The sequence below is a fragment of the Lolium rigidum genome, chromosome 1 (genome assembly GCF_022539505.1).
Source record: "Lolium rigidum isolate FL_2022 chromosome 1, APGP_CSIRO_Lrig_0.1, whole genome shotgun sequence".
NCBI lineage: Eukaryota > Viridiplantae > Streptophyta > Magnoliopsida > Poales > Poaceae > Lolium > Lolium rigidum.
Genome location: NC_061508.1, coordinates 229,371,051 through 229,382,561, shown reverse-complemented (window position 1 = coordinate 229,382,561; position 11,511 = coordinate 229,371,051). Strand labels below are relative to the sequence as shown.

At 40.7% G+C, this 11,511-nt stretch overlaps 1 protein-coding gene across 1 annotated transcript; it reads right to left on the bottom strand.

Moving 5' to 3' along the window:
- Positions 1-1,387: 1,387 nt before the first annotated feature.
- On the bottom strand, positions 1,388-8,886 carry LOC124691110 (squamous cell carcinoma antigen recognized by T-cells 3-like). Its single transcript, XM_047224391.1, has 15 exons — positions 8,652-8,886; positions 7,898-8,031; positions 7,754-7,811; positions 7,184-7,669; positions 6,973-7,107; positions 6,758-6,883; positions 5,834-5,878; positions 5,458-5,547; positions 5,221-5,360; positions 5,019-5,142; positions 4,382-4,456; positions 3,194-3,586; positions 3,029-3,121; positions 2,583-2,739; positions 1,388-1,817 (listed from the first exon to the last, which is right to left on the bottom strand). The coding sequence occupies exons 1-15, from the start codon at positions 8,883-8,885 to the stop codon at positions 1,594-1,596; spliced, it is 2,514 nt and encodes an 837-aa protein (XP_047080347.1). The 5' UTR covers position 8,886; the 3' UTR covers positions 1,388-1,593.
- Between the last annotated feature and the right edge of the window lie 2,625 nt (positions 8,887-11,511).

Below are 11,511 nucleotides of genomic sequence, written 5' to 3'. Positions count from 1 at the left end.
ACCTCGGATCCTGCCCGTCGTCGGACCTCCAAGCAGCTGAAGGATCATTGGAACGCCTACAACAAGGAGGTATCCCTGTTCAATGCATACCACATCCAAGAAGAAGCGTTACGTCAGAGTGGAGCAGACGATCAGATGGTCATGAAGGCGGCAATGGAGAGGTACGCGAATGACAAAAGAGTGACTCAGCCGTTCAGACGGCACCACTGGTGGCAAGCTGTTCGCAATGAAGCAAAGTGGAAAGGACAACATGGTCCTGGTAGTGGAACCGAGTCCACTTCCAAGAGAAGCCGTCTAGGAGTTTCTGGTGAGTACAGCTCTAGCGAGGCGACGACGGAGGAGGAGCGTCCACCGGGCCGCGATAGGGCCAAGGCCGCGGCACGTAAGGGTCGGAGGAAGGGGAAGGAATCCTCATCAAGCAGTGAGGTAGGAAGTAAATCCTTCGCGATGAGGAACATGATGAAGGGTTTAGTGAAGGCTAAGCTATTCAAGCAATGGAACAAAATGAAAGACCGATCAACCGACGACATGAACGAAGCAGAAAAGCGCAAACATGCGAAGGCCATCAAGATGGTGGAAAAAGAGCTTGGTCTGGAAGATGATGACGACGACGAGGAGCGGGAAGAAAAGGAAGAGGAGTAGAATTTTTATTTATTATGTAATTTTTAAAATTTATTATGCAATTTTTTTAATTATTATGTAATCGGTAACATTTTTAGTTGAATAAAATAATTTTCTTGCATTATTTCGAATGTCTAAAAAAAATCGAGTGAAATAACTTAATCTGAAAAAGAAATAGTGATGTGGAGGAGAGAGAAGTGAGAGCTGGCACTATAGCCTGTGCACTGGCACCGTGGGGTGAGAGTGGGGAAAAAAGCTAACGTGGCAGGCTATAGTGTGGTGATGCATTGGCACCAGCCTAAGGTCTTTTGAAAACATAACTTCTACTGTGTCATTTCTATCAACAGAAAATTTCAGCTACTCGTAGTTCCAAACAATTCAGAAATTGATGTTTAGCAAAATCTTAATTACCCTACTTTTATTTTGTTCGCGCTTCTTGTACTAGCTCTGTCTATAAATAGATATCTTAGATATCTCAAAATTTGGAATGTTGGACGGAGTGAGTAGTACTTTGTTTTTGCAGGTACCCTGTTACTCAGGTGTCTCTTCCACGCTTCAATTGATTCAGAAACTTCGTATGCAAATGATTTAGCGGAATGGAACTGTGCCAAACAAACTAAAACGGCTTACTTCACTGACCTTTTTCATTAGTGCCAAAGAACTTGCCACTGTTGCAACCAAGATTTCTCGTGCCAAAGAACTTTTTTGAAACAGACGTTAAGATTTCACGTGACAAAGAACTACCAGTGTTGCAACCAAGATTTCTCGTGCCAAAGAACTACCATTGTTGCAACCAAGATTTCTCGTGCCAAAGGGAGAACACATTGACACTAGGTGTCAGGTCAAAGGTCAGATAAACAGTTCCTTGTATTCATGAGAGATGCGGGGATGTTCCATTCAACAAGTACAAGGTACAGACCCCAGCATACACTGTGACATGAAGGTGCCAAAGAACTAACCTGCCTACCAACATCACTTCTTAAGCAACAGGTTTCTGAAATCATCATTTGATTTTAGCTCTTCCGCAGCAACATCGGGCTTATCACTCTTGTTCCACCCGAGAGGTTTGATCACTGACCTCGGCGCGAACAGCGTGCTCTTTCCTGTCATTTTCGTGTCACCTTTGGGCATTTCCTTCTCTGAACTACCGTCAGCTGGCGCTTTCTCATCATGGTCACCCCCAGAAGGCAATTTATCTGCAGAAACGAGCTCACATAAATTAGATTAGATGTAGCCCAAGTGATTAAGGTAACAATTAAGGTGCCTAGCAAAGGACCAGCAGGTGTCACTAATTTCAGTTTTATGCTCCTATAAGGTCACACCAATCAATTGCGGGGAAATGTTACAAGTCAAATGTCCTCAAGGGAAGAGAAAATAAAATTCACAAAAGGGGTCATACAGCACTCCAAGATATACGATTATAAAGTAAACCACCTTTGCATCACTGTAAACATGCAAAGGAGATATGATCCTGCTACTGCAAGCCTGCAATTTTTTTCGAAATAGGGGAGATCCATGCAGCTTTTATTGCACTGCAAGTCTGCAAATAGTGAGGCGTATAAGTGTGAAAGTACATGCTCAATGCTATAATGCCAACAGGTCTGAGATGCCAGTCACAATTCACAAGTGCCTCTTTGACTGAAGAGTTCAGTATGAAGAAAAAGAAAGGTATTTACCAAACTGCAAATTTTCAACTGCTTGACTATCAAAGAGCATAGCAAAAACACTGCCAGTTGGCTAGTTACGATGACACTATGACAGTTCAATTTTTCCGGTAACCAACTAGCAGTAGATAGCAAAAAAGTTGAATATGGAGCCATGTCTGCCAGCTCTAAAGTTTCTGTTTCTTACTGGTATGCACAGTAGTTATAGGCTTTGGATTTATATGATTTAGTAATGTGAATACAGCACAATTTACTATTAACCAGAGAAGAAGTGGGGGTCTCAGTCAAAGAGCATACCCTGGCCTTTGGAAGCAATGCCTGCTTCACGATTCTTCTTACTTTTGCTTGGATCTGAATAGGCAACACTTACTTTCTTACTGAGAAACTTCTGCTTGTTCTTTCTAATGGCTGCCTCAAGATGTTCCTTGTCTGAAAAGTCTACATACGCCAAACCCTGCAAAAAAACATCCATCGAAAAACAAATCAACACAGATTCAAATTTTCTGAGAATGCGCTCCATAAAATATAAGACAGAGAATTCCTGCAACTCAAAAATTACAAGAGCATAATGTGAAAGGGGGCAGGGATGATATAGAACCCACTGTTTCTCTTAAAATCGCAAACATGCTAAGCGCGAGAACAATTAGAAGACAGCTATGCCATACTAACAGTTTGGGATTCTAAACAATGATACCAGAATGCTGAAACATACAAACTTCCAGTGCAAAGGATTGAACATGTACCCGCGATTTTTTGGTGAATCTGTCCCTCAGCAACCTTACGTCTGTCACACCACCAATGTCAGAAAAGAAACGGCGGATGTCCACCTCAGTAGCCTATACAGAGAGTGGAAGCTTGGTTCATTGAAGTTCGGAGTAAGTGCACATAAGAAACAAAAAGTGGCTTACCGTAAAGTCTATATTTGACACATACGCAGTGCATTTGTCCCTGTATACGTATGACTTTGGTTGATTTGAACTTGTATTTCGTCCTTGGTTGACACCTTCAGCTTTCATTTCCATCGATGCCTCAGCCTTCCCCCTGCTGACCTCACCAGCTTCTTGAAGATCACTGTTTGTGCTTTGATCCTTTGATCCGTGGACATCTGATGGCGCCATCTTTTTAGGTGGGACATCTTTCCTTTTCTTAGCAGGAGGCTGCACTTTGCTGGTCATTTTACTTGCCTTTCTTTTCTGAGAGGAATCATTTGCATATGAAGTTTCTTTGGGGGCTGAAGATGGGTCAGATTTAGCCTCTTGCTGAGCCTTGAACATCATAAGCTCCTTTAAACGAGGGGTGACCTGGTCAAATAGCATGATGATTAGTTAAGCAACAACAGTTTACACGATAACCTATTGTACACCAATCTAAGCCACAAAGTTAAATCATAAAAAAAAATTGACATGGCATGTTGACGTGGGATATGGTAACCCATTTCAAAAATAATTGCAAATGCAACAGATTTAACAAATCTTGACAGCACAAGGGACTAGTCTAGCATGTAAACCTTTATGGTATCAATTGTAGCATATGATCTGACATTATGCAAATGGAACCAGGAACGTTAAGAAACTTGTGGCACTATCATATTATGGAGAACAATCAAGAAGGATAGTAGATCTTATGTGTTGCAGTACAGGACAGAGGCATTGAACAAGTGCTTCATGCATATAAGCATATTCATAACCAATTCAAGTATAATTTACTCACATACATACAATCAAATAGTGTTTGGAGGGATATGAAAGGTGCATGATGCATCATGCCAATTAAATATTTATTCGCTAGAAAAGATCCAGTTTAATGCAACAAATTTAAAAAAGATGTTGTACTTGTCAAATATTACAACCAGCATTATCCATTTATCCTCTCCCTGCTCCAATGCAAAATTTATTAAGAATAAACCAGATGCAAGGCAAATTAATAGAGAGGCTCACAGCTAAATGCCCAACCTGGTACCTCCCCATTCAGAAAAGACAATACTCAAGTACATAAGGAAACTAGCAAGACACCTACCACCTCCATAGTTGATGTGGTTTAAATTTAATCGATAGAAAATGATACAGCCAAAAACTAAAAACTGTTGAGTGGCGTACCTTTTTTATGGCAAGGTCATAATCATCCAAGGTGCCATGTTCCCTTTCAAACCTTATCCACGCATGACATATAGCCTAGTAAGTTGCAGAAATCAGTATTTAGATCAAACATAAATGACGATGCAAATTCATTAACAGTATGAGTCAAGCTTCCTTTGGCAATACACATAAAGTTTTTACTGAAATAAAGTATTTGAGTATTCAACTACTAGTCAGTAAGAATTAGGTTAAACAAGCAAAACTATATCTGGAGATCATGTCTTGGTGCTCAACTTTGGTGTACAGTTCAAGTCCACCTGAATGGTTAACCTGTAGGACGGATAATAATCTTACAACAGAAGAGATCTCATCTCATATCATCGCATGTTACCTTAGCAATTTGGTTGCAACTGTTGCATATTATAATTAGTTTACCTACTTGAAATAGTCCAAATTAAATAGGAGGCTACCAATTCAGCTCTAATCCTTAATCACTATGGATATGCCTGATATGCTTTTGGATATATAACATCTCGTAACATTCCATTATTGTAACGCCTAGTAGATCAATCAGCACATTGCACAAGAAATTTCACTGGCAGTTGGTTTACAGACTAATCAGGCAGGAAGGAGACACTCTTGTTACTCAAGAATTTACCTCTGATCCAGACCCAGCAAACTTTTTGCTATAACAACGCTTGTAAAGTGATCTTGCCTCGTGAATGTGTCCCATTTCTGTCTCCATTGAAATATAGTGCTGCCAAACCTCCAACACAGACCCACTGGAAGAATAACAGATTTAACTAAGTGCCAGAAATGAGAAAATTGTATGAACTCGGCACAAATAATAGTAATATAACCTTTTCTTGATAGTATTTTCCCAAACTCCACGAGCTGCAGCTAGATCTTTGCCAATATTACACTCTAATTTGGCCCAGTATGCATGCAAGAGCAATAACTCCTCGGTTCCTAGTTGCGGTGAGAGGAACTCAGCAGCACCCTGACACAATATACCCATGTTTAACTCTCCCTTCAAATAAACCCAAGTAAACATAAAATTAAAATGTGTGTGCACAGCAAGCTCATAGAGAACGTACCACAAATGTCTGCCTAATCACTTCAAAATCCAAGCCAGCTGGCATCCTTCGTCTTAAACTATCAACTCGAGTAAGATAAATATCGAGATACTGCAAAAATGATAATCCAAATGGAAGGTAAATAAGACTTTACTACATCAGTTGACACAAAATTAAATGCTATTGGACAGGAGTTCTCAAAAGAATGTGTTGGTTTATCCAGGAAAAGCAGATAATGTTAAGCTGATAATGTCAAGCTCTACTATAAGATTACAATTACCATCCTGACAAGAACAGTGTTCCAATATGGAACAAGATGTGATGTGGATGCCCACATGTGAGCATGATTGCGGGTGTGTGTGGGTGAGAAAGAGAGGTTACAGTACAGATAAATTACCTCCTTCATGCTTGGAAAAGAACATTGAATGGCATGCTCAAAGACCTGAAAACAAGATACACGTACATATCTGTTGTCATTTCCTAATATATATAGAAGAAGAAAATAAAGACAAGACAAACAATAATATCCCTAAGGGAACAAAAAAAAAGTACCCTGAAGACATCAGGCACTTCATGGGTCATGGCATGCGGTACTCAGGAAGTGCTTGTTTCTTTAGGATATTATCTAGTTACTGGGAAATAAACTAGGTAACTACTGCCATGAAGATGGCAGGTTGGGGAGTGGGGACTAGGACATAGGTCAGGGGGGGCGAATGAGGGAGATAACACATTTATTAGTCTCTTATTGCTTGACTGATAATTGATAAATATGATGTTCCTTATATAGGCACAATTGACCCCTAAGTAACAATCCAAAGAATGCAGATAAAGATTAGATTTCCATCTCTAGTCGTGTCTCTTTCCTATCTAAATAACTTTCTTCACACAAAATAACATCCCATATTTGTTACTATAATACTGCCTTGTCGTCTATCCATGCACATTACATCTAGGAGGTAATTAAATATCCTAACATACTACCGAACACTATAGCCCCTCTGATCATTTTTAAGACATGTATGCTATTAGAAGTAAGAAAACTCAGTGAATATAGTACAATACAGTAAATAAACTACTGAACAGTGGCACCAAACTCGGACACTGAATTATGCCATTATATTATTTGCATGTGCACAATTAGTTCCTAAATTATAAAGCCAAAACACAGTAATTATATGATATAATAAACTGAACTACTGAACACGGGGACCAGACTTTGGATAATAAATCATGCCATTTCCTTTGCATACGAGTAAGATTTTGAGCTTCTTAGTTATAAAAACACCAACTACATTCCAACATAAAGACCCAAGGAACTTACATGTCGCAGTTCGTCTTCAGATGCATGAATGCGCTCTAATGACAGCAAGTAACGGACCCATAGATCACTAATCCATGTGCAGTTTCTCGTAGCTCTGTGGTAAACACTTTTGAGTATAGCAGGTACCTGCAAAAGAAATAAGAAATTAAGCAATTATTAACATTTAGAAGTTCAGATATAGAGATCTAGATATATTGTCACATCGCAGTGTGTACCTTCAGGGCTCTGTCCAGGTAACTCGTGTATCCCATCCATAGATCACTTGAAACAGGAAGCTCCGAAACAGCCCGTTCATACAAAATTTGGACACGAGCAGGGTCACCACAAGATTCCTCAAATTTGATGTATTTCTGTTTCATTCCCAAAAAACAGCCAACAGTGAGTTTACTGAAAACAAATATTTGGTAAAGAAAATCTTTTCCATACCAGAAACACTTGTAGTTTGTTAATTTCAGATTCGGTTGTGTCACTTAGTTGATCCTCGTACTGCTTCCGAGCATTGTACATCTCGCTGGCCTTTTTGTAAGCAGATAAAACATTTGGGGGAACATCATCAAACTGGGAATCTTGGTCCTTTGTACTGCCTTCTTCAGCTTCCCAGCTCTTATACTCAGTGAGTGTCGATTCAATGTCAGCCAAAGGCACAGATAGCTGGCGGTGGAAGAGCACCCGTATGCGCTGCACCTGCTTTGCCTTCTCCTCATCATTGCCATCACTCATGGTCAAAATAGCCATCTCATACTCCCTGTAGGCTTCCCACAGTTTGCTGCCTTCAGTCACATGTAGACCCCCTGCAGTGATTGCACGCTCATACAAATCCCTCATTTTTGAGAGACCAGATTGTGTACATTGTGACACTGACTGATCATGCTCCTCAACATAATCAAGGTAATCCCGCCATAACTTAATACTCTGCAGTACCATAATCATCAAGATAAGTTAGCACTCCACCCCTCAACATTCAAAACTCAATTCCACACAAACAGTTCAACGTACCAGATACTCTTGCACTCCACACTCATAGAGCTTTTCAATATCATCGAAAGATCCACGACTGTACAAACAGAGACAGTAGAGAGGTTTTAGTGCCAATAACATAAATACTTCATGAGATCACTTCGAGAGAAAAGAGTCACAAACCCAGAGCTCAATGAAATCTCATCCTTTGCCCATTCCTGCCACATCTTTGGTGTGAGAGGGAAGTACTTGTTCATCTCCTCCCTTGCAGCACGAAGCTTCTCGATATTCCCAGATTTTCTTAGGAGTTGTATGAACTGCCAACAACACGAAACAGAGAAAAACCATCAACACTAGTCGCACGGCAGCACTTATCAGTCAACACTATCCAGTATCCGCTTTACCTAAGGCAGCCAAAGCATCCCAATACTAAACCCACAAAAAATCCTCTCTGTAAACAAAGGAGCTCAGCCATGCGAAAATCGCCATTTCTAATGCCCAAACCTAGTATATCAAAGGTCCAAATGCATAGGAGCACGCCCTAATATGATAACTTAGCGCTTAGACACCACTGCTAATGCATCCCGCTTCTCGAGATTCACTAGTTAGCTCGAGCATTATATGCACAGCAGAAATGAAACCTAGAGCAAACATACATGAAACATCTCAATGTCCACCCATGGCGACCAAACTTCAGCTACTGACATAAGAAAGACGCTCATCTACTGCACGACTTACAGATGGACACAGAAATCAAGAGTATATTTAATTTTTCTAACGAAATGATGAATGATGTCAGCCACAAGTCCTGAATCGAAAACCTAGAGTGCAGGGATACCGCCGTGGAGCTGCCTCAGCCCGTGGGCGTCACAAAACCCGCTCGAAGCCCTAGTCGTCAGTCAGCGAGACTGGAGAGGGATGCGGCGGACGGGGTTACCTGGACGTGGGAGTCGTAGTCCAGAGGCTGCTCCTGGAGGGTGCGCTCCAGGGCCTGGATGCGGAGCTCGTCGCCGCCGTCACCTCCGTCGTCAGAGTCCGACGAGTCCGAGTCGGCGTCCGAGGGCGGCCTATCAGCGGGCTTCCCTCCGTCTTCGGCGCCTCCACCGGCGACATCCGAGGGCGGCGGCGCCGCCCCCGCCTCCGGCAGGTCCTCTTCCATCGGCGTCGCCATGTCTGATGTGTGTCTGTGTCGTCCGAACTGGGCTTGGGCTGGATTCGGGGCTTCGGGCGGGCTACTCTGTTCCTTCTTTCTCTCTCTTTTCTGTGCTTTTACGGAAAGCACCATAGAAAAATCGAAATTCATACCCAGCACGTTACTTCTTCTCTTCTTCTCGTCGGATGGGGACATGCGTCATGATTCGTGACCACAACGGCATCTGTGTAGCTGCTTGCAGTGAACGGAATGATGAGGTTGTGACGTCAGAAATTGATGAGGCGAGGGCAATGCGTCGGGCAATCAGCTTAGCCAAGGATGAAGACTATGACGAGATTATCATCAACTCTGATTGTCTCTCGGTGGTGCAGAGAGTGACAGCGGAGTCTGAAGATCGCTCTATTTATGGTCCTGTGATTCATGACATCAGGAACATCTCAAAGACCTTTACTTCTTGCTCTTTCCGTCATGTGAATTGAACCTTAAATGTTGCTGCTCATTGTTTAGCTAAATTTAGTGAATCTTTTATTTGCTCAGTGTGGCGTGGGGTTGTCCCGGATTGTATCCGTGAGACACTTTGTATGACATTATGATTATGTGATCAATAAAGCCAACGTTTCCTTCAAAAAAAAAAGCATGTTACTTCTTCTATGGGTGATTCATTTTTGCGTTGGGATGTGGAAGACAAATACTTTCCTTTTTTTTACGAAGACGGTTAGGGCATGTACACTACCGCTATGTCAATTGTCAAAATATGCAGTATGATTTTGGAGCATAAATTTAAGAAATTTCTTCTCTTAGTTAAAAAATAAAAAGATAAGTTGTTTTTCTCTATTTTATGATATTTCTGTTTTATGAAATTTGAATATCAGAACAAAACGGACGGTGACGGAAATACCCATGTTCATGTGTAAATTATTTTAATTTTATAAAATGTATTTCCTTGTAACGTTCTTTAGTTTAGTTATAGTATATATTATTTTATTGGCATGGAAACATTAATCGTTGGAGATAAAAAAAATTAATATGATAACTTTTTAGTTTAGTTGTAGGATATATAATTTTATTGGCATGTAAACATTAATCGTTGGAGATAAAAACATTAATATGATAACTTAATATGTAACATGTCTTTATTTTCTCTAAACAACATGCAATGCATCAAATAATGTTATCTTATTACTATTTTACTAATTCTTGGTGTTGTGATTTTTTAGGTCGAACCAAACTCAAGAATATTATTTTTTGTGCCTATCTTTTCAGTAGCACTACGTCTTCTTACACATTGAATAGTTCATTAATTCTTTATCTGAATATGTAGTTGGTCTAGCATATTTATATTTATGTTGACCAATATGCAAGCATTTTTTTTATCGTCTCTGATTGTCAGGGCAAAGAACAAACTTATTGAGTATGATAGTGATGATGAAATAATTGGATAAAAAATCAATCTGTAGCAATGTACATCCATATTTTCTATTTAATCTAGATATTTATATTTTCTATTTAATCCAAATATTTAAAAATATTTGATTCTAGGCAATAACTGGATATACGGCTTTCTATAAAAATTTGAGGTTGGACTCGACGGGGTATGATGTACCGTTGATGACTATGTTGCATGATGACATATTTGAACCAAGAAGTTCACATGACCAAATCAAACGATGATACATAGTTCCTTGTGCACTTGGATGCCTCTATGTATTTTGGAGTAGATGCGCGTCTATGAGAGATACCTCATTTTTGTTTAGCTACTTGCAAAATTGTTTGTCTCAACAAAAGGATAGGTCAGGGGATGCTTGTGTGCACTGGCGGAGCTACGTTAGGGCCAAACCGGGCCGTGGCCCGCCCAGGATTTTTGGGAAAAAACGATATATGGCTATGTAGGTGTGGCCCAATGATGCGTGTAATTGACACGTCCGTTGGGAACCCCAAGAGGAAGGTGTGATGCGCACAGCGGCAAGTTTCCCTCAGTAAGAAACCAATCGAACCAGTAGGAGTCAAGAAGCACGTTGAAGGTTGATGGCGGCGGGATGTAGTGCGGCGCAACACCAGAGATTCCGGCGCCAACGTGGAACCTGCACAACACAACCAAAGTACTTTGCCCCAACGAAACAGATGAGGTTGTCAATCTCACCGGCTTGCTCGTAACAAAGGATTAACCGTATTGTGTGGAAGATGATTGTTTGCAAGAAAATAGTAAAACAAGTATTGCAGCGAGATTTGTATTTCAAGTATAAAAGAATGGACCGGGGTCCACAGTTCACTAGAGGTGTCTCTCTCATAAGATAAAAGCATGTTGGGTGAACAAATTACAATCGGGCAATTGACAAATAGAGAGGGCATAACAATGCACATACATGTCATGATAAGTACAGTGAGATTTAATTGGGCATTACGACAAAGTACATAGACCGCCATCCAACCGCATCTATGCCTAAAAAGTCCACCTTCGAGTTATCATCCGAACCCCTTCCAGTATTAAGTTGCAAAGCAACAGACAATTGCATTAAGTATGGTGCGTAATGTAATCAACAACTACATCCTTAGACATAGCATCAATGTTTTATCCCTAGTGGCAACAAGCACAACACAACCTTAGAACTTTCGTCACCGTCCTGGTATCAATGCGGGCATGAAC

Coding starts and splice junctions, on each gene's coding strand:
- LOC124691110 (XM_047224391.1), bottom strand. CDS start 8,885: ATGGCGACGCCGATGGAAGAGGACCTGCCGGAGGCGGGGGCGGCGCCG. Junction 6,884..6,972: donor ACCTGGACAGAGCCCTGAAG/GTACACACTGCG, acceptor TTTCTTTTGCAG/GTACCTGCTATACTCAAAAG. Junction 4,457..5,018: donor TTGCTGGGTCTGGATCAGAG/GTAAATTCTTGA, acceptor GCAACTTACTAG/GCTATATGTCATGCGTGGAT.